The sequence below is a fragment of the Microtus pennsylvanicus genome, chromosome 3 (genome assembly GCF_037038515.1).
Source record: "Microtus pennsylvanicus isolate mMicPen1 chromosome 3, mMicPen1.hap1, whole genome shotgun sequence".
In the NCBI taxonomy this organism is placed as follows: domain Eukaryota; kingdom Metazoa; phylum Chordata; class Mammalia; order Rodentia; family Cricetidae; genus Microtus; species Microtus pennsylvanicus.
The window spans coordinates 129,614,547-129,642,372 of record NC_134581.1 but is presented as its reverse complement, the minus strand read 5'-3'; the positions used below and the strand labels follow the sequence as shown (position 1 = coordinate 129,642,372).

The following is a 27,826-nucleotide window of genomic DNA, read 5'->3' as shown; positions in this document are numbered from 1 at the left end:
GAGGCAGTGTCCAGGGGTAAAGGATAAGGATGAGCAGCGATGAAAGACCAGAGGAAACCACAGTGGGACAGGGAACGGAATACGGGAAGGATGCCTAGCTAGGCAGGCAGCAGCAGAGAAAGAAGGGTTTTCCCACTGCTGTCGCAGCAGAGCTGAATGCAGCGGAACATCAGTCACTTCCGTAGGGTCAATGGCCATCAAGACTGGTGATATCAAGGTTGACTTAACTAGTCAATGGGTCTGACAGTAAGGTTGTGGAAGTCACTTTAGAGTTGGGAAGAACTGGGTCCCTAGGAGTAAGACTTGAAACTATCCTGGAAAGCGTGGTCCATTGAACTGGAAAAGGACCATCGAGGTGGAGCACACAGCATCTGGAAGAACTTCCTCTATAACCCAGCAAGCTTGAATGGCTCATAAATTCAAGAGGACACAGCGAGGTGACAAAGTCCCAAGATGACAATGTTCAATCAGCGTGCTGAAATGTGCAGTCAGTGTATTGAAATCTAGACTTGATATGCACACAGAGAAAACTCTGTTACTTTTCTCCAGTCTCTATCTATCTATCTATCTATCTATCTATCTATCTATCTATCTATCTATCTATCTATCTATCTATCTATCTATCATCTATCTATCTCTTCTATTTTCCTATCTGCCTGTCTACCTTATCTATTAACTTAATCACAAAATTTGATGAAATGGGTATTTTCTTTCATGTGTGACTGGTGGTACCCTTGGCAGCCACTATCTGAAATGATTCCAGCTCCCGGGGACAGTACTGTCCTAATCTCCCCCGATTCCACCTGTTAATGTAGCCTCTAGCTTCCCAGTAGAAGCAGAGAAGTTCCCAGAACCTTTGGTTTTAGTGGTTAAACTGTAAGTTGAGCATGTACTGACTTTCCTCTGTTCTTTTTCTTTGTCTGTGGTTTCCTACGGACACTTCCTTTCCTGTTACCAGAGTGGAGGTAAGAATTCTTTATTATTCCAAAGTTTCATGTCACTTGCGGTTTTGATTTACCATAACAAGGATTTGTCTACTGAGAACTATAAATTTTTGAGCATTTCTCGTGTCTAAAGCTGTTTCATATTTTTATAAAATGATAAAAAAGGAAAGGTCAACTGAATATTTATTATGCATCAGATGCTCTCCATAGGTTATTTGTATCCTCCAGATAGCCCCATCACATAGAGACCATGATTGCCTCTGTCTTCAGAAAAGAAACCGAGAAACTCTTTGCACTGAAAGCTCACTCAGGTAGAGATGAGGCAGTTTGAATGCAGCTCAAGACTAACTCCAAAAGTCTTCTTGTATTTTTCCAAGAGATAATAAATATCAACTTATAGAAGTTTTAACTATAGCGTTTTATATTAAATTGACTTTTATTAAAACTCTATATGGCAACTCAGCATAGTTCATGCATCTAATTCCAACCCTCCAAAAGGTGAGTCAGAAGGATCAGATGTTTAAGACCAGGCTGAACTGCATAGCGTGTTTAAGGCTAGCCAGGCTACATAGTGAATTTGAGGTTAATCTGTACTACATGATACTTTGTCTCAACAAGCAAATGAAAGAAAAAAAAAACAATCAAGCAATTTACCAGGTGTGGTGGTGTCTACTTGTCAGACACTGGAAGCTAAAACAGAAGTATCGGAGTTCAAAACCAGCCTTGGCTTAAGGAAACCCTGTCTTGGAAAACCCAAAACCAAACAGGTGAATAAACAAACCAAAACAGCTTTCAAAATGCCACGGTGTGAAATACGTACAAATGACTAATTTATAATAGCAATAATGACCACTGCAGTTAGTGTTAAGGTGCCCGTTCTCATTTTAACATTGCAGGGACTTTAGGGGGAGGTGTTTTTATTCATGCTTTTCCATACAGGGACCCAGAAGCAGCAAAGGTTGCTAGACTTCATGGGTCACAAAATGCTAGGCCTCCATCAACATTCAGGCAGACAGACTCCAGAACTCAGGCTCAAAACCACTGCACAGCAGTGTCCTAGCAAGGGGACCAGAAAGTGAGAAGAATGTAAAACTCTAGACACTAGCTTGAATTCCACAGCATATAATAACTCAACACACAATAAAATGTGGTTCCTTCTAAATCTCATCTCTGCATATAGAGCCTTAATGTTCTGCTGTGAGGTGAGTTGTTAGCTATTAAGTGCTTCTCTCAGTTCCTAGAGGTGGTATACTGCCTCGTAAGAGCTTGACAGTGAAGTCTAGGATATCTACCTATCTACTGAAGGAAGGGACGTATAAAGTAAGCACAATAGAAGTTGAAATACAAGCCATTTGACAATGAAGATACACGTGACACCTTTCGTTCCCATAACTGCCCTTCATGCCTTTTTAAAACCAAGTACTCTATTGTTGGAAATATTTTGGAAATGGACACACAAAACCAACTTTACTTTCCCATGTGCCTGGAGGTTTGTATTTTCCTGCATATAAAGATTAATTGTATGATAGCGTAATAGTGGAATCATAGATTTCAAGGGCTTAAAGAGTAGACATAGGTCATCTCCACAGAAGTGAACTCAAATGAAGACATTTAAGCATGTTAGTAGAGAAATAGACGCTAGACAAAGAACAATTTCCAGCTGGATGTGGAAATGGCGCAGGTCATCCCAAGCCTCAGAAGACAGGGACAGGAGATGGGGAAGTTTTGAGGCCAGCTTAGGCAAAGGGAGACCACGTTTCAAAAGTAAAAGGAACCACCCCATCCATTTTTCTCTTGTGATAATGTAAATACTCTCCGACTCCGCTGATAGTGAGATATTTATTGCTGGTTTTATGAATTCCAACTTAGAAATTTTTATTAGTCTTAAGTTAGTCATATCTATAGACAAAAATCCACTTTTAGAAATCTATTCTAAGGAAATTATAAGACTTATGAACACTAGGCACACTGCTAGCTCTCGTGGATATAACATATAAACATTATATGTATCTACTGATAAAGGAAATTGATTAGAAGCTCTGTTTTTTTTAAGGCACAGACAAGGTTTTTAGTATGTTATGGGGCAAAAATGCAGGATGCAAAAATGTATTTACAGCTTAATTCTGATATTTCTGTATATAAAAAATATATAACTTATTATACACAAATATGTAATATAGGAAATATCTATGGTATTAATATATGTTAGGTTTATAAATATATTTATGTCTATTTTATTTGCTTTTTTTAGAATTTCATATGGTTTATATTTCTTAATCATATTCTATCCCTGTTTGTTTCCCAACCCCTCTTAAATCTGGCCCCTCCTTACCCACCCAACCTCATGTTCTTTCTCTCTTTTAACTTCTGGAAAAGACAAAATCAATTTTCCCCATTTTTCTGTTTTTTTTTTTTAATAAAAAGAGCTTCTTCTTTATACTCTAGTACATTTTGTGTAGAAAAAGTTCTCAGCTTTTGCTCACAGGAAGCACGAGAGGTCATGTCCTCCTCACCGAGAACATCGCGCTTGGCAGTTCAGCCAAGTGACATTTGATCGCTATGCTACAGCGGAGGTTGGCTAACATCTTCTATAAAGGGTCAGATATTAATATATTCCTCAGTGAGCCATAAAGACATCATTAAAACTGCTCGGCATGGTGGTTTAGCCCAAAGCACCCATGGGAAGTGGGTAAGCAGGTACAACTGCCTTTTTAAAAAAAAAAGAAATAAATAAAACTTCATTTGTGGACATATATTTGATGCGCATGTAGTTTTCACATGTCATCAAATATTCTTTTTAGTTTTTCACAGCCACTTAAATATAGATACCATTCATAGCTCTCCAGAAAAAATAAAGTCTTTAAAGCAAAAGCATAAACTTTAAAATAAGAAGGCTATGACCTCAGCCACATAGAGGAACAAGTTGAAGAGACCTTTCATAGGACATGGTGACCAGAGTTAATAATAATGTAGAGAATTCTTTTAAAAAGATCTCTAAACAGACTTGAATTGTTCTCACCACAAATGGTAATATGCATCTGAGATAATGCGTGTGTTAACAAATCCAACTTAGCCATTCTGTGATATATGTAAATGTCTAAGTATCATACACAACTTCTGTCAATTGATTAGTTAAAAAGAAAATTTTTCTTAGACCAAAGACTGAAAAAAATGCCACTTATATGCTACTTTGAAAAAAGAGTGTCCCTCATGGTGTGTACGTGTGAACATTTAAATTGGTTTTAAGTACATGTAATCATGAGTAGTCATAACTGATCTCATTCCCAGGTTTTAAAATATTATCAAAAATCATGAGGTCCTTTTTTGAATCTGGGTATTTCTTTAAGAGTGGAGTCTGACAGGTCTTGAGTTATACGTGCTGGCCTCAGCCTTAGCAAAGGAATGAATCACTGACAGACAACAGGCAGCGCTTTGAAGACAGGGAATGGCTGGGAACCTCCTTCCGCATCACCTTTGTAGGGAAATGTGGCAGTTGCTATGTAAGGGGAGATCCGAGGAGAGGGACAGCTATCGAGTTTACCTCCACAGGAGCGGGTGTCATAAACCAAACAGGACATAGCTGGCCCTCTGCATATGCCCTTGGACAAAGTTCAAAGGAAAGAGATGCTCCCTCCTTCACAGAAACAGGAAGGTATTCCTTCGGGATGTGATTCAGACTTGTTTTAGAAGAGAGGAAAGGGGGGAAGAATCGCATGAATGTTCCGTTTGACTTCAGGGCGGTCCTTCATAAGAGACGGCGAGGGAGGAATCTAGGACCAAATACCCCTTCTTGCCCCTGCGGAAGGTGTGCAGCCAGGTCTGCAGTAAGGAGGTAATACAGGAATGGGTATCATGTGCAAGACTAACTCCTGGATTGAAGAGCTGGTTTACCGGAACAGTCCAGAATAGTCGGCCTTCTGTAAAGGGAGCTCTGTGACCTCTGCCCCACTGTTCAAAGGAGTCACAGAACCAGCTGCCCGCAAGACAGGAACTATGTGTCAAGAACTATGATAGAGACACAATCTCAGGTGGGCAGTGGGAACGCCCACAGAAAACACAGGGGTAGAGGGCTTCTATTCACCTCAACTCCCAGTTCTTGCTGGGAGCCCCATTCAGGGTTTTTATTAGTATTACTTCATGATAAATTTAGAAAGTCTGTGGACTAAATAATTCAATTTGCATCCATTTCTGGTATCTAAAATTAGAAGCTGAAAATTTGAGTTTTATAAACATCTTCAAAAAGGGGGAGGGGGTAAAATGGTAAAATACCCAAACTGTGAGTAGGCAGTTCATTGTTTGTTGTTGTTGTTGTTGTTGTTGTTGTTGTTGTTTTTTGATTTTCGAGACAGGGTTTCTCATAGCTTTTTGGTTCCTGTCCTGGAACTAGCTCTTCTAGACCACGCTGGCCTTGAACTCACATAGATCCGCCTGCCTCTGCCTCCCAAGTGCTGGGATTAAAGGCGTGCGCCACCACCACCCTGCTCAGTTCATTGGTTTTTAAGAGGCGATCTCTAGATATATAAGATATATATTTCTATACATTAATATGTATATATATATACATAGTGAATATTTGTATGCTTGGGTTGTGAAGGTAATCAAGCACATGTACGCTAGCAAAAGTCTTCAAAACCTGTTCAACTCTTTTCTTCTGTTCTTTTATTCTTTGATTACCAATTTCTTATTTCTGAGACCATTTTTACTAGTTTTCTATAGGGTCTCTTTCTTTTTCCAAAAAGACGTGTTTTGTTTGTGCAATTAAAGGGAAATCACCAATGTGTATTATATTTTGATGTTCATGTAAAAACAATAGCTCCATTCAGTAGTTAGCACTCGACATTAGGACCTGGATGAGTAGCCCACGTTGTGGGACACATTCAACTTTTACAGGATACAAGGTTTGTTTGTTTTTTCCTGCTCTTATTCACTCCCTCATTTTTACCAAAAAGAAAATCTATGTAGTACTGTCTCACTTGTATTTTAATAAATAAAACTTGCCTGGGGTTAGAAAAGCAAAACAGCCAGTCACTGGTTCTTACCTCCACCTCAGTCCGAAATGACAGTCCTGCCTCCAGGAATCTCAGAATGAGACTGTGTCTGAGAGCTGTCCCCTCCTGTCCTATAATCCACTCTAGGGCTGGGATTAAAGGTGTGCACCGCTACCGCCTGCCTGTCTATAAGGCTGGCCAGTGTGACTGTTTTACTTTTCTGATCCCCAGGCAAGTTATATTTCTTAAAACACAAGTGAAATGCCACTAGAAATACGCGAGACTGCCGGCAAACCAGAATGTGCTCCTTCTGGTTGTTGGTTGTTAGTCTGTTTTGCTGAGCTACTGTAACCATGACTCTTTTTTTTAAATGCCACCACAAATTGGCTTGCCTAAGTGGGTTATTTTCTGATTCAAGGCTTTTTATTTTAAATATCCCCTATGAACTCATTGGCATAATAATGGTTTTGCTGGCCAATTATTAAGTGACCAATCCAAACTGAAACTATCTTATGAAACATGGTTTTATTTGGATGCATGGTGTCTTGTTCTAATGGGTTTGTTTCAAAGACCTGACAGTGTTAATTTATACAGTATGGACTTTTTAAAGTTCAAATAGTGTTCCCTAAGCATTTAGAAGTTCACAAAATTCAGTCTGCTGAATTTCTTTACTCTAAATCTTTTATAGACTGGTAATGAAAAGTTAAGTCTTAATAGTAAATATCTACAATTAATAGCATGCATTTAATGAGAGGTATGATTGAAGTTTTCCATTCTGTCAGTGACTGAGATCTCATGGAAACCATAAGAATACAGAAGCCCATGATAGTGCCTACACATGATAAATATTGAATAATTGCCAAGGAGTCTATGAGCTATTATTGTCCCAGTAAAGAAGTGACATAGCCAAGATGGGAATGTACTAAACATTTTGGGTACTTAGCTATGGTAACATAGATTGTTCTCAAAACTGCTGATACTTTTTCCACGGGAACAATAAATATGTTCTCTCATCTGTTATCCACCACAAAGGATATTTTTTCTTGGATTTTATCAATTTGTGTGCAAATCAGGATGTGAGCTGACTGGAGCAAGAACAATCATTCTGTGTATAACGTAAACAACAAAAATGCCCAAATTCATTCAGTTCTCCATCGTTACCAAAGCTTTCCACAGCTTGCGGTATCTAGAGGTGACACTGTTGCTCCTGGGAATGGGGAGATTTTCAGATGAAACATTTCACCACATTTGCCAGGACAGTTTCTCCCTATTTCTGTGATGTAGATGTGAGGGGTGGCGGAGGCAAAACGGATGCCAAGAAATTGCATCTGACGGGTTACGCTGCTCATCACTTCTTTCAGTAAATCACAGAAAGACAGCAAAGGCTACTGCGCCCAGTACAGAGGGGAGGTGTGTGACGCAGTCCTGGCCAAGGATGCCCTGGTCTTTTTCAATACCTCCTACTCGGACCCTGAGGAGACCCAAGAGCTGCTGATCCACACTGCGTGGAATGAGCTGAAGACTGTGAGCCCACTCTGCCGGCCGGCTGCCGAGGCTCTGCTGTGTAACCATCTCTTCCAAGAGTGCAACCCAGGAATGGTACCTACTCCCATGCCCATTTGCAGGTAAAACTTTGAAAATGCATAAAATATTTCATTCTTTGTATGCCAACCGTTTGCAAAAGAAGACATTGTCATGAGCAGTAGGCACTTACATGGTGCACATACTTGGAAAAACATTCACACACATAAAATTAATGATTGGCAAAATTCCCACTCATTCAAAGAAAGTAATTAAAAAAACAAAATTTCTCCCATTTACAGCATTGATGCCAATCTATGATGCACAACTCTGAATTTGCAGAAAATATTAATCTCAATCAAAAAGTGGCTTGCACACCACAAAAAGATCCCTGTGATATATATGTGCATAAGCACACACACAAAATTTTCTTTCTCCTTGATAGGGATGTAGGACGCGTGTTACAGTGTGTGTGTGTGTGTGTGTGTGTGTGTGTATGCGCTCGCACGTGCATGTTCATGCTACACAAGCTTGGGCTGCACCCAAGCCCTTACGTATTTTCATTATTTTCCCTCTTAAATTATTTTCTCCTCTTATTATCAGCCCTAACAACCTTAATTTGGAATTACCCAGGGTTGTCTTGACACAATTTGTCCTAGGAAGTCCAAAAAAATATGTTATCTTCCAATCCCAATTAATACAACTAGCTTTTCTTCAGCTCTTCTACACACTCCACAGCTTCCCCGGGCTGAACAGCCTCACACTGTCTCTAATTGGGCATCTCAGGTGGAAGCCCTTAGACCCTCAGGGCAGAACTCCGCTCTCCAGGGAAGGGCTGGCCTAGGAACCCAGGGTGCTCCTGTAAACCGTGGCTGGTGCCGCTGTTCTCTTCCAGGGAGCAGAGCAAGCAGGTTCAGGGGTGTCCTTTCTCAAGGCTGGCCCATCAGGCCTGGGGTGATGCCATATCCCTTAGTTCATATGCTCTTTAAACTATCAACCTTGTTTCTGTATCTTTGTTTTTTTCAAAGGTTACTGATTTAATTTTATGTGTATGAATGTTTGTCCTTAACACATGTATGTGCACATGTAAGTGCCTATTGGATCCCTCGGATCTACAGTTACAGATGACTATGAGCTAACATATGGCTGCTGGGAATTGAACCTGGGTCTTCTGCAATGGCAGCAAGTGCTCTCGACCTCTGAACTATCTCTCCAGCCTCTGTACCTTTATTGTTAATATGAACTTCAAGTGATAATATATCAGGGACTCTTATCCTACTCATTCTAAATTTAAGGGGAAAAAACTAAATAAGATAGTATTCGTCTCACAGCACAGTCTACTAAATTTTTAATGCCTATATTTCATAATGCCTTGCATTGGTTAAGTCCACAAAGAGTCATTTAAAAATGCTTTTGTAAGCAAAGACACCGTGATGTGACAATGTTTCAAAAAATACAAAATTTAAGCCTCACTGCAAATTTGCCTTTAACCCGCTGTGGTTCATCAGGTCTTGCTCGCCCTTCCACATTTTAGAGAGTACTGCTTGGCCGTGAAGGAGCTGTTCTGTGCAAAGGAATGGCTGGCAATGGAAGGAACGACCCACAGAGGAGTCTACCGCTCCGGGATGCATCTCCTCCCGGTGCCAGACTGCAGCAGGCTTCCCAGCATGCACCGGGATCCCATGGCCTGCACAAGACTGCCCTATTTAGGTAACATGGAATTCCCTCCAGACTTAGGAAGTTAAGGCAAATTTACTGTTTAGAGTCAAGTAAGGTGTGTCCTTAAAGCGCCTAACATTTTCAGGCTTTCTAGGCTGTTCTAATGTTTTTTTGCTTTGCCCTCTCCACACACGTTAACAGCAGAATCCTAATACTACCCTAATCACTTAGGTTAGCAAAAAGATTAATTTGATTTGTTTTCAAATAAACCGAAGGGCACTTTTAACTGCTGCTTGGATCTTGCTTTATTTCACAGGGGATCCCGAGTGTAGCATTTTCTGGGATGTATGGGAAAACGGCTAAGAAATATCTCATAGTTTGTCAGAGGAATGGCGTAAAGGAACAAATAATCCTCTTTCTTAGCCAACGATGCAGATTTTTTTAAAGCATGCAGAAAACGAGCCACATGTTTGGAAACGCTGACCTCACAAAACCACACCGAGCGACTGCATGGTGTTTTATGAGTTTCGTTTGTAAGGACGATGCTACCCTAATGGCTGGTTTCGTTTCAAAGATGCGCTCTTCACGTTTGAATGCTTTTCTGTCACTCATTTAAACGCTGGCAGGGAAAGTCGCATTTCTTAGCGGTAGCTCAAGGATCGAGGAGATACCTCAATGCTTACTTAAAACCAATTTTTATCCTTTCCCCCTCAGATTATAAAAAAGAAAACATAACAAGTAAGTAATTCCGTTTGTGCCTCTGAAATCTTCTGTGTTTGTAAGTGGATTCATGCATGTATTATTTACATTACACTCCCCGATCTCCAGAACAGAATGTTCTGAGCGTCATCAGCCACCCCCCACACACACAGTGGCGGGGCTCATCCCCTGCCTCAGCTAGAACATGATACTTAGAGAAAGGACCAAATATTATCTCCTTCCTCAAGATGGTTGGCCTTTTTTATACCTCAGATGTTTGAAAAATCGGTTACCAAAGACTTTGGATTCTGCAGCAACAATTTCATATAATGTAATTATTTTTCGATAGAAACAAATACCATTTTTTCTCTACTGAGCTGTTTTGTGACCTTCATTTGTAACAAGTCTTTCTTTTTTGGGGGGGAATAGGTATACTTTTTAAAAATTTTTTCTTAGTCTTCTTTTAGTCCTTAAATTTTTATACACAAATTCTATATTAATTACAGAACATTTTGTCATTTGAACCAAGGGGGGAAATGAAAAGGCAATAAATCATCTATAATCCTACTTTTCATAATATTTTGTTTTAATTCTAAATTAACCACTCTACTAGTAACAAAGAGGAAGCTCTTAGGATGTCACTGGAATCTCCTTTTTCTTGCTGTGTTTACTTATTAGTAGTTCTTTGGGACTTTCGTGCGACACATTTTGATTGTGTTCATTCATTTAACCCACTCTTCTACTCAACTCTTCCCTGCCCTCCCGAAATCAAACCTTCAAAACCAATGTGGGCCATTGTTTCTATCTGAAGACTCAGAAAAATTCAATCCTTCTTAAAAGGTGCTCAAATATAGTGGGGTTTTTAGTGGTGATGGGGAACAAACCCATGACCAACTCGATGTCAGACAAGCCTTCTACATCTGAGATGCATCCTGAATACTGGATTGTCTTAGACGTGATCTCTTTCAGTAGCTCACGCTGGCCTCCAGCTTTCTGGCTTTGATTCTTCCCCAGCTGCAAATGTTGCCACCATGCACTGGCTCAGAGTGACTCCTCATCTGCCCTACACCCTGGCTTCAGTGGGAAAACTTTAAGAAGTGTAGCTGCCTGGGTTCCCCACATACACATTCTGGAGCATTTGGTGTGGAGTGCAATCTAGGATTTGAGCTTCCTTTTACATTTCATAAATTGATACATAAAATTGGACATATATGAAGAGTATTTTGTGATGGTTTGATTTTCTGTATTAGCATCAAGCCAGATAATTCTGTCTCCTCATCTACCTATCTATCATTTTTTTGAGGTAAAAAGCCTCAAAAACCCTTTCTTAACTTCTCTGTAATATAGAATGCTATCTTCTGACTGTGGAATTAGTTTTTGTTTGATCGTTTGGTTTTTATGATTGTTGTTGCTTTAGGATAGCCACCTTTTAGTATAGTGTTGGCAAAACTAAGCAAAATAACTTTGAAAGGGTCATCAGGAAGGCCAGGAAGAGAGCTCAAAGGGTAAAGGCACTTGTTGCCAACCCTGATGGATCAGTCCCTGGGACCCACATGCAGGAGAGAAAGAACTGCTACAAGTTGAGATACTCAGCAGCACAAACTAGCTACAGATGTTAATTTCTTGACTTTAGAAAACAATCATATGAGATTTTTTTTATACATTTGAGAAAATCAGCTCCAGCTCTTCTAAAAAGATAATTTTCTCTGGACATGGGTGGGGAATGTCTGTGCTCTCTGAGTTAAAAGCAGCTCATCTTCTCTGCTAACTTATAGTGGGTTAATTCTAGCAAGGAAAGTGTTCTGAATACACACACCAAGTCGCATTCAATGGGAATGTTTTAAATCTTCAAATATTCCTCTTTTCATGATTTATTTTTTAAAAAGATCTTATTACATTTATTTACTTAGCACGCGCGTGCATGCGTGTGCATATACTCACAGGCCAGAGGACAACTTGTGAGAATCAGTTCTACCATATGGGTCCTGGGGATCAAACTCAGTTCATCTGGCTCGATGGTAAGTGCCTTTCCACACTGAGCCATCTTGTAGGCCCTGCTTTATGGCTTCTCAGAAAATCCCAAACATCATTACTAGCTCACTTTGAGGCACAATTGAAAAACTTTTAAAGTCCTTCTTTCTCTTTGCTTTAGTTTTTTCTTGCTCAACACGGGAGCTAGTGTTTCAGCAGTCTCTGGGGTTGTTTTACGTTAACATCATCTTTTGCTGAAGTGAAATATCTCCCTGAATATGCCATGACTTCGCCATATTTACATCACTCTGAGCTAAACAGACTGTTTGTCTCTTCTGTGGGATTCCACATGCCTTCTAGGCACGCTCAGCAGTGCGCCTGCCTTCTATTTCAAAGCCTCTGTAGAAACTAAATGCAATCTGGCTTACTCTGGTAACGGAGAGCTACATCCCTCCCATCCCCTTGTCCCTTCCAACTCTGCTCTCACCATTTCTGCACCCAGAGAATCTACGTAACCCAATTCTGACAAACCGATTAGTGTGGTTGTACACAGTCTCTTGTGAGTCCCCCAACAACCCTATTGAAGTAGGTACCACGAACACACTCCGTTCTACATACTAGTCAGTGTGAGAAACAGATCAACTGACTCCCCTCACCCTCCACCCTCCCTGGGTCCTACGTAGCATTGGGGTTAAGTCAGTATTCAGGCCCATTCTGTCTGATGCTGGTTCCATCATCAGACTCCTCCCCATCTTTCACCTATGTAGTATAGGGATTAAGCCAGTATTCAAGCCCTAATCTGCCTGGTTCTGGCTCCATTATCAGACTCTGATTTTTCAATTGTTACAACTGATGGTTTTCTATTACGCCCCCCCCCCTTTTTAATTTCCAAGACCTGACATGAAAAGTTTGCCTGGCTGTTCTGATAGATTTGCTCTACAGGAGATGCTGTTCTGGAGAAGCTCCTACCATTGGCCAAAACGTTTCTGATTCTAAACAATCCAGACAACTTGACAATCCTCTTAGCAGCATTTCAATAAACGCATGCATTGTTTCTAAAATTCAGTTTCCATCATGGTCAGAGACTACTTTGGCCACAGATGAAGTGAGAGAGCGAGGAAAGGAGAGAGAGAGAGAGAGAGAGAGAGAGAGAGAGAGAGAGAGAGAGAGAGAGTTATGTAATGAACTAATATTTTAATCAATCATTTAAAATGCTGGTTGGGCCCATCTTGTGGGGACGGGAAAGCTAGGAATTCACAGAATAAGAGTTGGAAGTGATGTTAAGAGTTCTCTCACGTGATTCCTCTCCCGGGGGAGAACATCCTCTGCATTGTCTCTGCAGACATCCCTCTCCCAACTCAAACTCACCCCTTTAATTATGAGCACATTTCGGCCATGTCAAACTAAACTTGGTCCTCTATAGCTTCTAATAGCTGGTGGTTTTTCCATTCCTTTGGCTCACCCTTTGTAGCATGGACTTCAAAAATACTTGGAGACATGTGCCCTGCCTCCTTGTTGTTTCTTCCTCTTTCCACTAAACATTCCCATCTCCAACTTTTTCTTCTGTGAGTTGAGCTCCAAAGTCTGTACCTTCGTGTCTGCCCTACACTTACAGTAGGAAGATGGAGGGATGTTCAGGACTGGATGTAACAGACAGAACAGCCCACACCTTCATGTCTGCCCTGTACTGGCAGTAGGAAGATGAAGGGATGTTCAGGACTGAATGCAGTAGACAGAACAGGGTCCGGTGAAAATTAGAATGCAGTAATTGTCTGTGATTAAGGCTTGTTCTTTCATTAGTGTTGAGTAAATTTTACGCTAATTGCCTAATCATCTCTCCCAATGATGTACGTTCAACCCTAGCACCACGTGAAAGAGAACCGGGATGGCATACACTCAATGCCACTGCCGGAGAGGTAGAAGCAGAACAGTTCCTACGAGTCATTTTTTAAACTAATTTTTGGCAAGTTATTTTCCCACTTTCCTATGAAAGTCAGGTCCTAGCTTTTCTTTCACGTTCCTCATTCTGCCCACTTTTCAAACCTTTAGAATCTCTAGAGAGAGCCTCAGAATACTTTTCCCTTGCTGTTTATTTCCCTGGCATCAGGTTTTCCCTTGCAGAGTGACTGTCTCTAGACTTTTATTTAGAGAATTAGATGAAGCTCCCAGTCATGCCATCATTATCTTCTTAGGCTAAAATCAAATATCTTGTATTATTGCTTTTTATTCTTCTCTGACCACAGTAACTGGGGTGAAATAGCAGGACAGGAAGATCTTAAGGGACATCATATTTCTCTGTCCAGCCTGTAGATGTTATTGCAGCTTTTCTAGCTTCTAGTTTGGAAAGCAAGTATTTTAATGTTTCTGGCTATTTTTTTTTTTGTATTTTTTTCTCTGTCTGGGCAGAAGCTTTTAGGTTTTCTCTTTATTGGTGGTGTGTGTGTGGTAGAAATCCTGCCCAACGGTGTGTATCACACATCTCTTTCTGATTCTTTCCTTAGGAGGTCCTGTTAGGAGCTAGAGATCAGCCACAGTGGGGATGATGCCATAGACGTCAGGGAGACATCTTTCTAATGCACCAAACTGACCAGATGCTGCACTGCTTGAAGCCTCCTGTGATTTTCCCCTCTTGCTGCAAGGCAAAGGCCAACCAACTCCCCTTGGCATATGAGGCCTTCTTATGACCTAAAGATGATATCTGCATTAACTATAAAAATTCCCACCCGCAGCAATGCAACTGTCAGGCACGCTTTGGGAGAAGTCCAACAGCTTGGTCCCAACCCAGTAGATGCAGTTCTTCCTTGGAAAACCGTATCTCCCCACCCTCATTCCACTCAACTGTCGTGATGCCCCCTGTGCAGCCACCTACAGTAGCCGTGCTGGCTTTGGCCTATTAGCATACGGTAACAAATACAAAGCACAATAGAAGGAGAAGCCTGTAAGCCACAGGAATCTGTTTCTTGGAGTTCTGGAAGTTGGCTATCCAGGATTAAGGCATAGACATATTTAGTGTCAGGTGATGATACATATTACTGCCTTACACATAGCTTCGGATGTCACTGTCTTCCCACAGGGGAAAGATAAAGACGCAAAATTTGTTAACCAAAAATTAAGGATAAAGAGGAAATATAATGGAAATATGACTTGATCATTTGGTCCAAAGAGGTAGCTGACAGAGCTCTGGAGAAAACCTGAGCAGCTTGTTCTGCTGAGCAGCAATCAAAGAATCATAGTAGAACTATCCAGAAAGGAAGGGATGTTTGAAACCATACAGAACTACTGGTGAAACTATGCCAGTTCTCGTGCTTTCAAAATAAATCTTTCAGAGTGATCATTAAAATCTACTTTCTAACAATTTAGTGTGTGTTTGCGTGTGTGGGGGTTGGTGCGTGAGTGGATGGTATGTGTGCGTCTGTGTGCACATGTGAATGTGGGCAGACGCACCCGTGTGAACATATGTGGAGATTAGACATTGATGTCTTCATCACCATCCATCTTACTTTTTGAGACAAGGACTCTCACGGAACCGGGTGCTCACTTAATGGCTAGATGGGCAAACCAGCAAACTCTGGGACCCAGATGTTTGTGCCCCCTCCCAAGTCCTGGGGTTACAAGTTCATGTCACCACACTCAGCTTTTCACTGGGTTCTGGTGATTCAAACACTCATCCTCATTCTTGTGTAGCAAAGGTTTTATCTATCCTTTAGTAATGGCTCCTTACTGTATTTAGAATGAGGAGTTTGCTGACTTTTGTAAGGTTTCCTTTGGATGGAGAAAGCTGGTGGTGACTGTGGACCAGTGTTAGACCCCCAAGCCCACGCGGCTGTGTCTTGATAAGTCAAGCTGTCATTAGTCCTGTGCAGATGTCTATTGCTGTACTGAGTGTTTTCCTGCACCATGTGCCTTCCTAAAGTCACAGCAGTGACCAAGCTTGACCTCTACAATTCAAAGCCACTCGCTTAGCCATCAGTGGGCAGCGGTTTTCACTATGTTCACTCCTCGACAAGAAGTCATACATAAACATCCCTTTTAGCCTACACTTTCACAAACGCTGTGTTTCAGATGGCCCTGGGCACTCTTGTACTAAAGGTTTTCTTTTGTTCAGCCAGCAGTGGTGAGCTGCCCCCACTCCAAACTAAGTAGGCAGATGGAGGCACGTCTTACAGCCATCGCTTTAAGAATGCCCTTTTCTAAATGTCTTTGGCTCCTGTTGAAATATGGTTTTCTTTGGTGTTTTTGATTTTTTATATTACTATCTTCTTGCTTGTGAAAACTGTATTCTCTTACTGTACTGGGATCAGTCAGCAACTGCTCACTTAGACACTTCTGAAGCTCTGTCATAGTCGGCGTGTGCTCTTTGCCTTCATACAAATGTTTCTGGGTTACATACTAGCACTGGAACTTCTGTAATGGGTTAAACGTGTGTTCTCTAGATGGGACGTATTGCGATAACTGGGATTTTAACTCTCTCGTCTCTCAAGCGTGTTTGTTATTATACAATGGTATTTAAAATAATTTCTTGCTTATGGTTCTACTCCTCAGGCATATTTTTATTCGTATTTGGTAACTGCTGTATTCCTATCATTTTCTCTAAGATTTTGAAATGTGATTGCATAATTACATACTGTTTTGTTTTTATTGATCTTTGAGTCTGTCGAGACAACCCTTCTTAATTGCTACCTTTGTGGCTTTCTTGTCTTTTTCCAATTAAAATTCCACTCATCCAACCATGTTCTAAATATTTAAAAGACTTGAACTTGACTCATCTCTGTCATTTGGCGTGTGTGTAGTCTCACTTTGTAACTTCTGCTTGCACATGGGTATTGTTATGTCCCCTATTTTCCTTTTGTTCTCAAGAGTTCCTGTTGCTTGTCTAAGGTCTCACATTCCGTTCATTCTCTTCCTCATGTGTAACAGAAGCCAAGAAAACCATGAGTTCATCAGTGACTGCAGTTTTAGGCTAATTTCATACATGCCATTAAGACTTTTTTCGGACCTCTAGCTATGGCTACTTTTACTTCTAAAAGAGAAAAGCAACACATTTCTCTTTTTCTTCATCATCCTATTGGGTTCTATTTAATCTCTCACTATATGCATTTTGGGCGAGAGAACAGAGCTGTGCATTTATGCTTTTGAAATTTATTGAGGTTTGTCTTTGTGGCCTAATGGCAGCCATATCGGTCAGTCTTCCCCAGATGTTTGAGGAAAAGATCTTCTCCTTTTAGGCCACAAAGCTGATTCTTAGCTGTCAGGACTGGTTTGGGTTATGTATAAAATATTCTGTTTCCATGATTTTTGTCTTCATTCACTCTGCAATGAAGATTTCAAGGTATTCATAATAAGGCTTTTTAACTACATCCACAATGACCTTATACGCAGGGCAACGTAAGGGTAGCATCTGTCTATTCTAGCACAAATGCAGATTTTACTTGTTTTCTTAATCTTATTGGCCTTTCCACATGGGAGTTTGACTAGAGTTCAAGCTTTAGATGAATTGACTTCTGCTCCTTTTTATCCCAATGGTTTCATTGCCCATCTTCTTTCATTATTTTTATTAGTTGTAAACCCACTACACACATGTTCAAACACACACACACACACACACACACACACACACGCAGAAGTTCAGCTCAGATGTTCTCACCTTCAGTCTCTTTATGTGAAAATATTTTTAGTGCATACTTTGAGTCAGGCATAAGGAGCCTAAGCCTGGGATTTATATTTCTTTCAGAAAATCATATTTCTCATCTGAGTCTCCTCTTCTTTGCAAATGAACCTTATTGGATTCTTAATCCCGGACTTTACAGATAGCTCACCAAGGAGCTCCTGATACCCTAGCGTATCTTTCAGGCTGTGGCAGTGAGTGCTGCAGTTCAAACACTGATTCTGGAAGTTTCCAAAATAAGCAAGAAGCACTATTGTTTCCCTGCAGCATTCCCGCCAATAACGTCCTCCAAGCCGAGTGTGGACATTCCAAATCTGCCTTCCTCCACCTCTTCCTTCACTGTCTCTCCTGCGTACTCCATGACGGTCATCATCTCCATCATGTCCAGCTTCGCCCTGTTTGCCCTCCTTACCATCGCCACCCTTTACTGCTGCCGAAGAAGGAAAGAGTGGAAAAACAAGAAAAGGTGAGGTTCGAGTCCAAGCCCACCACATACAGCCATGCCTTTTAGCCCACATGCTTGGTTCTGGAACTGGGGATTAGAAGGGGAGCATCTGTCAAACCACCGTCACCTTACTAACGCCCATGCCCTGGCTGTAAAATTAGACACCTAACTTGAACTTTAAAAATGTCACAAGTACCAAAGTCAGTTTTTACAACAGAGAGAACTTAATCATTTGGTGAAAATGGCTACTCCTGCATCCCGTCTTCTCCCACCGCTGCCGCTGATACAGATAGTGATAAAATATGCCTCCCGGCTAGAGACCAAGTGCCACACTTCATTGCTCTCAAGCCCCAGAGCCCTCAGCAAACTTAGTACTATATACTCTAGGCATTTCTTAAGGATCAAGATCAAAGGCCGTTGTTGGTCTTGCCTCTCTCACCTGCAGGGAGTCAGCGGCCGTGACCCTCACCACACTGCCTTCCGAGCTTCTGCTGGACAGACTCCATCCCAACCCCATGTACCAGAGGATGCCACTCCTTCTCAATCCCAAGTTGCTCAGCCTGGAGTATCCCAGAAATAACATTGAGTACGTCAGAGACATCGGAGAGGGAGCGTTTGGAAGGGTCTTTCAAGCAAGGTAAAGTTAACCATGGTGTGGGGCGGGGTGAAAGGGCAGGGAGGAATCTCTGTTGGAATTCACTATGCTTGAATAAAACCACTGGATTGTTAGACTGATCTACTGTATACAATAGGGGATTACAATGGACATGTTATGTCTCTCTCTCTCTCTCTCTCTCTCTCTCTCTCTCTCTCTCTCTCTCTCTCTGTGTGTGTGTGTGTGTGTGTGTGTTTCTTCTAGTTGGTAAGTAACACATTGTTAAAAATAATCTATGTTGAAAATAACTAGTGAATTTCCTATTGACATAAAGAACTTTAAGTTGACGACTGTCGTCATCTTCCTTTGGTTTGTGGCTCAGGAAAGGCTGCATAAGCATGGTGGAGGCTCTATAAATGTGAATAAATATAATCCCGGGGTATAAACATCCCCATCTGTGGTTTATCTCTTAGGGCTCCAGGCCTACTTCCTTATGAACCTTTTACTATGGTGGCTGTGAAGATGCTGAAGGAGGAGGCCTCTGCAGACATGCAAGCAGACTTTCAGAGGGAGGCGGCCCTCATGGCAGAGTTTGACAACCCAAACATCGTGAAGCTCTTAGGTATGAGAATATCACTGAAGGAAAAGGGTTCCTCGGCGAAGACCTTTTCTAACCTTTTCTTCCTTTGTCTTTCTTGATCATCAATGGGATGTGTCTCTTTCCTCCTTTCCTAGTTTAAAATATTCACCCACTTTCTGACATACAGTTCACCTCAGCTTTCAGGACACTCGGTGCCTCACAGATATCCCTTTAATTCCATCGCTTCCAACAGTCTCAGTCACTACTGTCTCTGTTCTGACTAGAAACTGTTTCAAGAGTCTCCGCACGAAGAAAATTCCCTTGATACTAATTCACCATCACAGAATTTAGTTAAGTTTAGAAGTATGTATATCATATGTCCACTTTATTTTTCCTTAAACTAGACCATCATTATTCAATCATATTTTTGTTCATTGTTGTGTCCCCATTTCATCACAGATTCATAAATTTAATAAGTATTTCCTGAACAGTTTATAGAATTACATAGAAATAGCTAAACCTTTTAACATTATCAGCTTTGTGGAGCTTACATACTTTTGGGGAAATAGCAGAGGTAAACATACATGAATGTGGCTTATATGCCTCTGATTTGTTTTAAAACTCAAAGTAAAGGAAGACTTTTTGGAATGTGAGATACTATCTTTGAAGACTTCAATGGACATGTGACATTTGTGTAAAGGCCTGGCTAAGGTAAGAGGACACTGTGGATAGATGGGAAAAGGCACAGGCCCCACGGCAAGCTTATCTAGTGCTGAAAGCACAGCAGACATGGCTGGGAAGAGGGTTCTCTGTGAATAGAGTCCACTGCACCAACATGAGCGCCTGCATTTGTATCCCCTGCACCCACGTAAAGGCTGGGTATGGTGACACATGCCTGTAAATCCCAACACTGGGAGAGCAGAGACAAGAGGATCCCTGGGACCTGAAGTCAACGCTCCTAGTGGGACTGATGAGCTCCAGAATCAGTGAGAGAGAAAGGTGGGGAGCAACTAAGAAAAACCCTGACATTGGTGTCTATACCCCATACATGGGCATATACATATGCACACATATCTACATACACATATACCCTTATACACAAACATAAACACGTGTACACATGAGAAAGAGAGAGAGAGAGAGAGAGAGAGAGAGAGAATAAAAAAGTGATAGAGATGGTTTAAGAGAGTGATGTAAGACTGGATTCAACAGTAAATGCGGTGGGGGTTGTAGGAAGAGCCCGCAAGGCCTTCACATAAAGAACGAAAGAATACTGAGAGGGGGAGAATAGTCTTCCTCAGGGAAGAGCTCACAACTCTTATCCAATGCCAAATGGTTAGCCCTGACAATATACAGACAAGTAACATTAAATAGGCTGACCAGGTTGTATTTAGAATATGTCTGTTATACACACACACACACACACACACACACACACACACACACACACACACGCATGCATGTAATAACAATTAATAAAAAAAGGCTATGAATTTGAAATGAATAAATTTGAAAACAAGGAGGAGGAAATGATGTAATTACAGTATAATCTCAAAAATAAAAGGCAAAAATCCCTAGCTTTTGAAATGTAAGTAAAATGGGAATCAAACAGAAAGTCCAGCCAAGAAGTGCCAGGCCATGGCATGACGTGATTCACACTCCCCCCCCCCCCCCCCGAAGGTCTGTGTCTGGTTTGCTGAGCAGGGTTGAAAGGAAGGCACTGAAAACAAGGGCACAGTGAATGGCGTCTTTCAGTAGGCAGGAAAAGATGCTGGCACAGGCCAGGGAGTTAGTGGTGAGATAATAAGAAGGGATGGGTCTGTGTGCAACTTGAAGGTGGAGTCAAAGAATCCCTCGATAGAGCAAATGTGATTTTTGCAGCAAAGAAGGGAGACAAGGAAAAGACCACACATTTTGTTTAGGTTTTGCTAAAACCCAACAAGAACTAAAATTCATAATACCTATAATAATTGGAGGTTGAAGAAGGATCAAGAGCTCGAAGTCACAGTTGGCTAAGAATGAACACACACACACACACTTTTTCTTGAGAGGAACATGTTGTCTAAATCTTCCTAATATAAGAATTCTTTCCAAACCAATTTAACTATTGTAACAAGAGCAGAGTCACTTGATGATACAGGTAAATAGTTATTGACAAAAAAACAAAAGAAGATTGTGTAGGAGGGACAGCAAAATGTGACCGACCTTTGATTTCCTATTTAATGTACACATTGTCAGCTAAAATCCTTTAAATTTCAGAACTAACTAGAAACTTTTTCTTACTTCTCTTCTTTTTTTCAAACTGAAACTTCTAATTTTGCTCTGAAAAACATAATAAAGCTGACAATCTTTCTGTATTATAATATGAAATATACCCATCACACATAATGGTATAAGCTTATACAATTATTTCTCACATATAGTAAGATGCTAAGGTTTTTCAAATGTCTTCCTTACACTGTGTAAAACTCTGTGTGTATGAACATTACTTTATTTAAAGAATGGACATCAAAGATAAAAATCTAAATTTCAAACTATTTTACTACAACCACCTAAGAAGTTCCTCTAAGAATCTTGGGTTCTTTGTATTGTTCTTCCTAATTATGGTAGCTATTTCTATACATAGACGTTTCTGTCCTGCCTGGTTCCACAGCCATTCAGTTTCAAAGAAACACAGAGAGGCCGATGTTAATTATAATTAATGTTTGGCCTATTAGCTCAGGCTTATTATTAACAAGCTCTTACAAGTTTAATTAACCCATAATTTTTGTCTATGTTTAGCCACATGACTTGGTATCTTTTATCAGTAAGGCATTTTCATCTTGCTTCCTCTGCATCTGGGTAGTGACTATATCCCTTCCGTTTCTCTTCCCAGAATTCTCTTAGTCTGGTTGCCCTGTCTATACTTCCTGCTTGGCTACTAACCAATCAGCATTTTATTAAACCAATACAAGTGACACATCTTTACAGTGTACAAAAGCATCATCCCACAGCATATTTCTTGTTCTCATTCTTCAGAGAACTAAACAGAATGATTATATCACACATTCCCGGCAAACCCCTGCTCCTGAATCCAGTTACCATATGCTGCTTTGCACTTGCTCTCCAGATACCTGGTTAGTTGGAGGGATTTAAAGAAACAGGGAATAATCTCTCTATTCCAAGAGATAAAATGTTCTAGAACCATCTCTAATAAAATGGATGTATAGGAAGTAAGGCGGTAGGTACTATGTGGAGAGATAACAGAGGGGAAAACATCTTTTCTGGCTTGGTCCTTTAATTTTGGCATGCCCTTTACTGTGGAAAGACTCAGCCTAGCCAAGATATTATTTTGATTGCAGGCGTGTGTGCAGTAGGAAAGCCTATGTGTCTGCTCTTTGAATACATGGCCTATGGGGACCTCAATGAGTTCCTCCGAAGCATGGCCCCTCACACCGTGTGCAGCCTCAGTCACAGTGACCTGTCCACAAAGGCTCGGATGTCCAGCCCTGGTCCTCCACCCTTGTCCTGTGCAGAACAGCTCTGTATTGCCAGGCAAGTGGCAGCCGGCATGGCCTACCTGTCAGAGCGCAAGTTTGTCCACCGGGACTTAGCCACCAGGAACTGCCTGGTGGGGGAGAACATGGTAGTGAAAATTGCAGACTTTGGCCTCTCCAGGAACATCTACTCTGCAGACTACTACAAAGCTAATGAAAACGACGCCATCCCTATCCGTTGGATGCCACCCGAGTCCATCTTCTACAACCGTTACACCACAGAGTCGGATGTGTGGGCTTATGGTGTGGTCCTCTGGGAGATCTTCTCCTATGGCCTGCAGCCATACTATGGCATGGCCCACGAGGAGGTCATTTACTATGTGAGAGATGGCAACATCCTCTCCTGCCCCGAGAACTGCCCCTTGGAACTGTACAACCTCATGCGCCTATGTTGGAGTAAGCTGCCCGCAGACAGACCCAGCTTCTGCAGCATCCACCGGATCCTGCAGCGCATGTGTGAGAGAGTAGAGGGAACGGTGGGTGTCTAGGGTTGACTGTGCTCAAACAACCCCAACAGGCTGTTTTTAGATGATGGGCTGGAGGAATCCTATAGCAGAGGCTGGATAGGACCAGAGAGGAAAGGGTTTAACGTAGATATCACAAGCCAGTAGCTTGCTTGCCGCAAGAAACAGATCGTGAAAAACCCGCAGGTTAGGAGGGTCCCATTGAAATAGGAGGTTGGAGAACCAAGCTAGGAAAATTAAGAGGACCGTAGGTGGCGCTTCACCCTCAAAGGGACAGTTCTGAAAACATACTGTATAATGAGAGTAGCCAGGGTTCCGTTCTTGCATCACCCCTCAGACGGAGTCTGCCGTGCTCAGTTGAACCCAAAGCCGTAAGTGCAGCTTCATTTTTTTTTTTATTTTTCAGTTTTATTTTTGAAAGAAGACACCCTGTCCATTGTAAAAACAGTGTGTCTCTGTGTATTTTGATGAGGACAGGAAACTAAAGACAGGAAGCCGTTCTTGCGTCACTCAAGACACATGACCGGTCCTTTGTGTTGCTTCTCGCGTTGAATGTGCAACCACATATTCGCATGCTAGAGCTGTGCGTCTATTTTACTGATGGGGTTTTAAGGGATAAGAAGTGGAAAACCTGCAAGCTCTGCGCTGACCACACCTCCTGGCTTCTTTCCTCTGCCTACTCTCCACCAGAAGCCGTTCCTGTGTGCCCTCAGCTTTGAGGTGATTCGTTTGCCTCACTCCTGTTTTTCTGCAAAAAAATATTTCGTAACTTACCAATCTACCTTGCTTTATGAGAACTATATTGACACAGTTTTTTCCTTAAAATATCATAGGTGACAGATACATTTTATTTTTATCTCTGTCAAGTGTGATATTTTTCTTTTCTATGTGCTCTTGAGTTTGCCATAGAGTAATTATGTTGCCACAGGCCACTTAATATTGTAAAACATGAGGTATAATATCAGTTATTGCAGGATGCTTTGTGGTTCCAAGTTATTTTACAAGGAATGTTTTTGTGCATTCTGACCGGTCTTTTTAGAAGTTATTTTGATTGATGGGTCCTATGATTAGCAGAGCACTGTGCAGAAGTTCTGCACAGTGGATCAAACCACCTTGTTACTTAATATGACTTTTTTTTAACTTCCTGGATTCAGGTCCCCCAATGCCTAAGTTTTTCAGTGGAAACCTACACACATACATAAGGACATGTGAAGGTGACTGGTCATCTGGGTGTGGTTTCAAAGCCTACACCATATACCTTGTTACTGTTTTTCTAAGGTTTTCAATGACTATTTAGTATTATCAGTTTAAACCTCTCTAAACATCCAATGGATGGCATGTTTGTCTCAGCATGAGTTTCACTTGCACTTTTGGATTATAACCACTAAGTTATTTCCTTGGTAGCCGGCTAGAGTGTGGCGCAGTGTAGGAACATGGGTCCAGTACAGCATTTTTTTTTTTTTGCAGTACAGCAATTTGAAAAGCGAGGGATATGTTACCAAGTGCAGGATGATATCAATAAGTCACCAGCAAGTCTGTGAAAGTGTCCGGATACGCAACACAGCCAAGCACCAGGTTATTTCGCACATGACGTCAAAATACATCCTCTTGAATTGGGATAGAATAGAAAAGGAAAACTTCCCATCACTTCACAGTTTATTATGAATTTGTTACATGACATTATTATTCTAAGAACTAATGTAATGTCTGATACTATCTATAGGTATTCCATAATGTAATCAATCTTAGATTTCTGAACATGTAGGGTTCTCCTAGTTTCATCATCATAAACAGTATTATGATCACCTGCATTTGGACACAGCCCTAAATACCTCTTTATGGGCAGTCTAAGGAAAGAAATGTGTGGATCCCATGGCGTGCACAGTATTACAACTTTTGCTGTGGAGCCTGGAGAAATGGCTCAGCAGAGAGCACATACTGCTCTTGCAAGAACTGGAGTTCATTTCTCAGCACCCACCTTGCAACCACCTGTAATTCCAGGTCCCAGGGGGTTCTGAGGGCCCCTGCACTCATGGGCACATACCCACAATATACATAATTAAAATAATAATAAAATTAAACTTTCATTGTGTATTGTCACAGTCTCTAGAAATGTTATCATAGCTGCATTATACAAGATGACTCATAACACTAAGCTTTTTCTTTAATAAAATAATTAATAGCCTTTTATTAACTTTTCTGTGTGGGTACACAAGCATATGCGCACGTATGTGGGGGTGTTGCCCAGTGTCTTGGTGCACATGGGGAGGACAGAAGACAACCTCTAGTGTTGGTTCTCATCTTCTTGTTTGAGACAAGATGTCTTTTTGTTTGGCACTGACCTGAAAGCTCCTTAGGCTTCTCCTATCTATATCTCCATCTTGCTGTAGAAGTATAGACGTTACAGCAGGGGTTACTGCATATGGGTTGATGTGGGTTCTAGAGACCTGAACTCAGGTCCATCCCTGTGAGACAAGGAGTTTACCCACCCAACACTCTCTTTTTTAAGTAAAGAAGAGAATGTCATTTTCATTCCAAACTCTGGTGAAATTGAACTAGGCACAGCAGCACAAGCCTTCAACCCTAGCACTTGGGAGTCTGAGCCATAAAGGTCAAAACTTCCAGCCCAGTTTTGATTACACAATAACAAAATTCAGTCTCAAAAAGCAAAAGTAGAATTGAAATTTTCTTTTCCTACATCATTCATTTATAGTTTTGTTTTAGTAATTGCCTGCAGTCTAATGTTTTACTTTGTTCATTTTAAAATTGAAATGTAAGATTTATTTTTAAAAAGCAAATTATGCTTCTGCAATACTTCATAAGGTATATTTTAGCTTAAAATAAATAATTGCTTTCTTCCTTGTAAAATAGTTCATTTCTTATGAAAAGGAAAAAAATAACAATCAACATACATTAATAACATATACTTCACAATAATAATAAGTCATTGTAAGAATGAAGAAACACCAGCTGTTGCTAATTAATTTTAATATCACAAAAATATTCTACCACCATTTATCAATAAGTAGATAGGGAAGTAGATGGCAGATAGAAGATAGATAGACAGACAGATAGATAGATCAATCGATCATATATAGTTAGGTAAATAAATGATAGAGAGATGATAGTTATATAAACAGATCAATAGATGATTGATAGATAAGAGATAATTTAAAGCAAAACAGACAGAATGATACTGTTATACAGATTTGAGCTGTGTTCTTATAATCTAATGTATGATAATATATTCTGTATCAAAAAATTCATGTACAACATCACTTGTAATTATTTGATATATGAATTTATCATAGTTTTTATAATGTAATAGTTCATTGTTGGAATTATGCTTATATCTATTTTTCATAATAAAATATAATCTTTCAGAATCTTTGTTGATGGACATTGTGAACATTTTTCTTAAGTAATTTCTTTAGATATCACTTCCAGAAGTGGAATTTATAGATTAAAGGGCACTTGTACTTTTAATGATTTTGAATATACTGAAAATTCCATATCTTGATTAATTTGTCAATACATATATCTTCCAGACAAATGACAGAACACATTTCTGCATTTCTCCTAGTCTCACCAATTCTAAGTACATAAGCATTGTGATTATTGCCAATACAGTAACTCAGAATTTTTCATTTTGCAGCTTGCACTTACAGTTATTTAAATATTGTTTATTTTAAATATTTCTAAATGTTTTGAGCACAGTTGACTTAGGATTTGTGTGACACTAATATTTTTCTGTTGAGTGTACCTCTTTCTCATTGCTTTATAAAAGCACTTTATATATTAAAGCATTAAATTTTGTCATACACATTTGAACCACTGCTATTGTGTTGAAATATAGATTTTCTTGTGTCTTTGTTATAAGTTTTTATTCACTGAAAACTGATGCTGAATTTCAACATATTCAAATGACTATTTTTCCCTAGTTGATATGTTAATAATGTAAATTGACTTCTTAATATTAAAACCACCTTGTATTCTGAAAATAAATTCTTTTTGGATGTCAAGCTTATATTTAACTTCTGATCTGTTAAGATTTTGCACCAATATTTCTAAGTTGAAAATTTGACATTTCCTTCTCTGATACAGTTTTATTTGCAAAGTGATGGTTTCATAAATTTAAGAGATTTTTTTTCTGTATGATATTGGCTAATGCTATGGTTTGGCTGTGTCCCAAATGATTATTTTATGGAAGCTTGGTCGGTCCCTGGGTGACATTACTGAGGAGCACTGAAACTGTTATATGACCAGGGGCAGGGTGGTTTGACTGTATGCACCAAAGGCATTGCAGGCATCACCCTCAGAAAAGATTAGTTCTGGTGTCTTAGAGTAAAGAAGTCTTCATAATAGTGGGTTTTCATGAAGTGAGGTCAGTTCTTTATGTGTTGTAGCTTCCTCTGTACTTCCTGGACATGTTGTCATAGTCAGCAACCTAGTACCTTACTGTTTGGACCCTCCATCCAACAGAATCATAAGCCAAATAAGGGTTTGGTTTCAGGCACTTGGTTATAGCAAAAGGAAATAGAGTAATATATAAGTGTAAAAGGCCCCCAGACCTTAGCACAACTGATGCCATGAGTTGTACAACCATCAGGCTGTATAACTCGGCACATAGAAAGCACCACCTGCCAAAACTAAAACAAAGACCTAATCCTGATATGGGATGTCCTTCTGTATATGTGTTGCATTTATTAGCTGATGAATAAAACTGATTTGGTCAATGGCTTAGCAGCGCAAAGTCAGG

At 40.4% G+C, this 27,826-nt stretch overlaps 1 protein-coding gene across 4 annotated transcripts in view; it reads left to right on the top strand.

Moving 5' to 3' along the window:
• The window catches only part of Musk (muscle associated receptor tyrosine kinase), a 76,143-nt gene extending 49,055 nt beyond the window's left edge, over positions 1 to 27,088 (top strand). For 2 of the 4 annotated variants that reach the window (XM_075967141.1, XM_075967143.1), the window contains 8 exons: positions 959 to 965; positions 7,294 to 7,557; positions 8,988 to 9,163; positions 9,827 to 9,850; positions 17,715 to 17,913; positions 18,338 to 18,529; positions 18,961 to 19,109; positions 22,409 to 27,088. In XM_075967141.1, coding sequence (XP_075823256.1) covers positions 959 to 965; positions 7,294 to 7,557; positions 8,988 to 9,163; positions 9,827 to 9,850; positions 17,715 to 17,913; positions 18,338 to 18,529; positions 18,961 to 19,109; positions 22,409 to 23,091 — 1,694 coding nt within the window. In that variant the 3' untranslated portion in view covers positions 23,092 to 27,088. The remainder of the gene's footprint in view (positions 1 to 958; positions 966 to 7,293; positions 7,558 to 8,987; positions 9,164 to 9,826; positions 9,851 to 17,714; positions 17,914 to 18,337; positions 18,530 to 18,960; positions 19,110 to 22,408) is intronic. The other 2 variants (XM_075967144.1, XM_075967142.1) reach the window with 1 other exon arrangement.
• Positions 27,089 to 27,826: the final 738 nt, after the last annotated feature.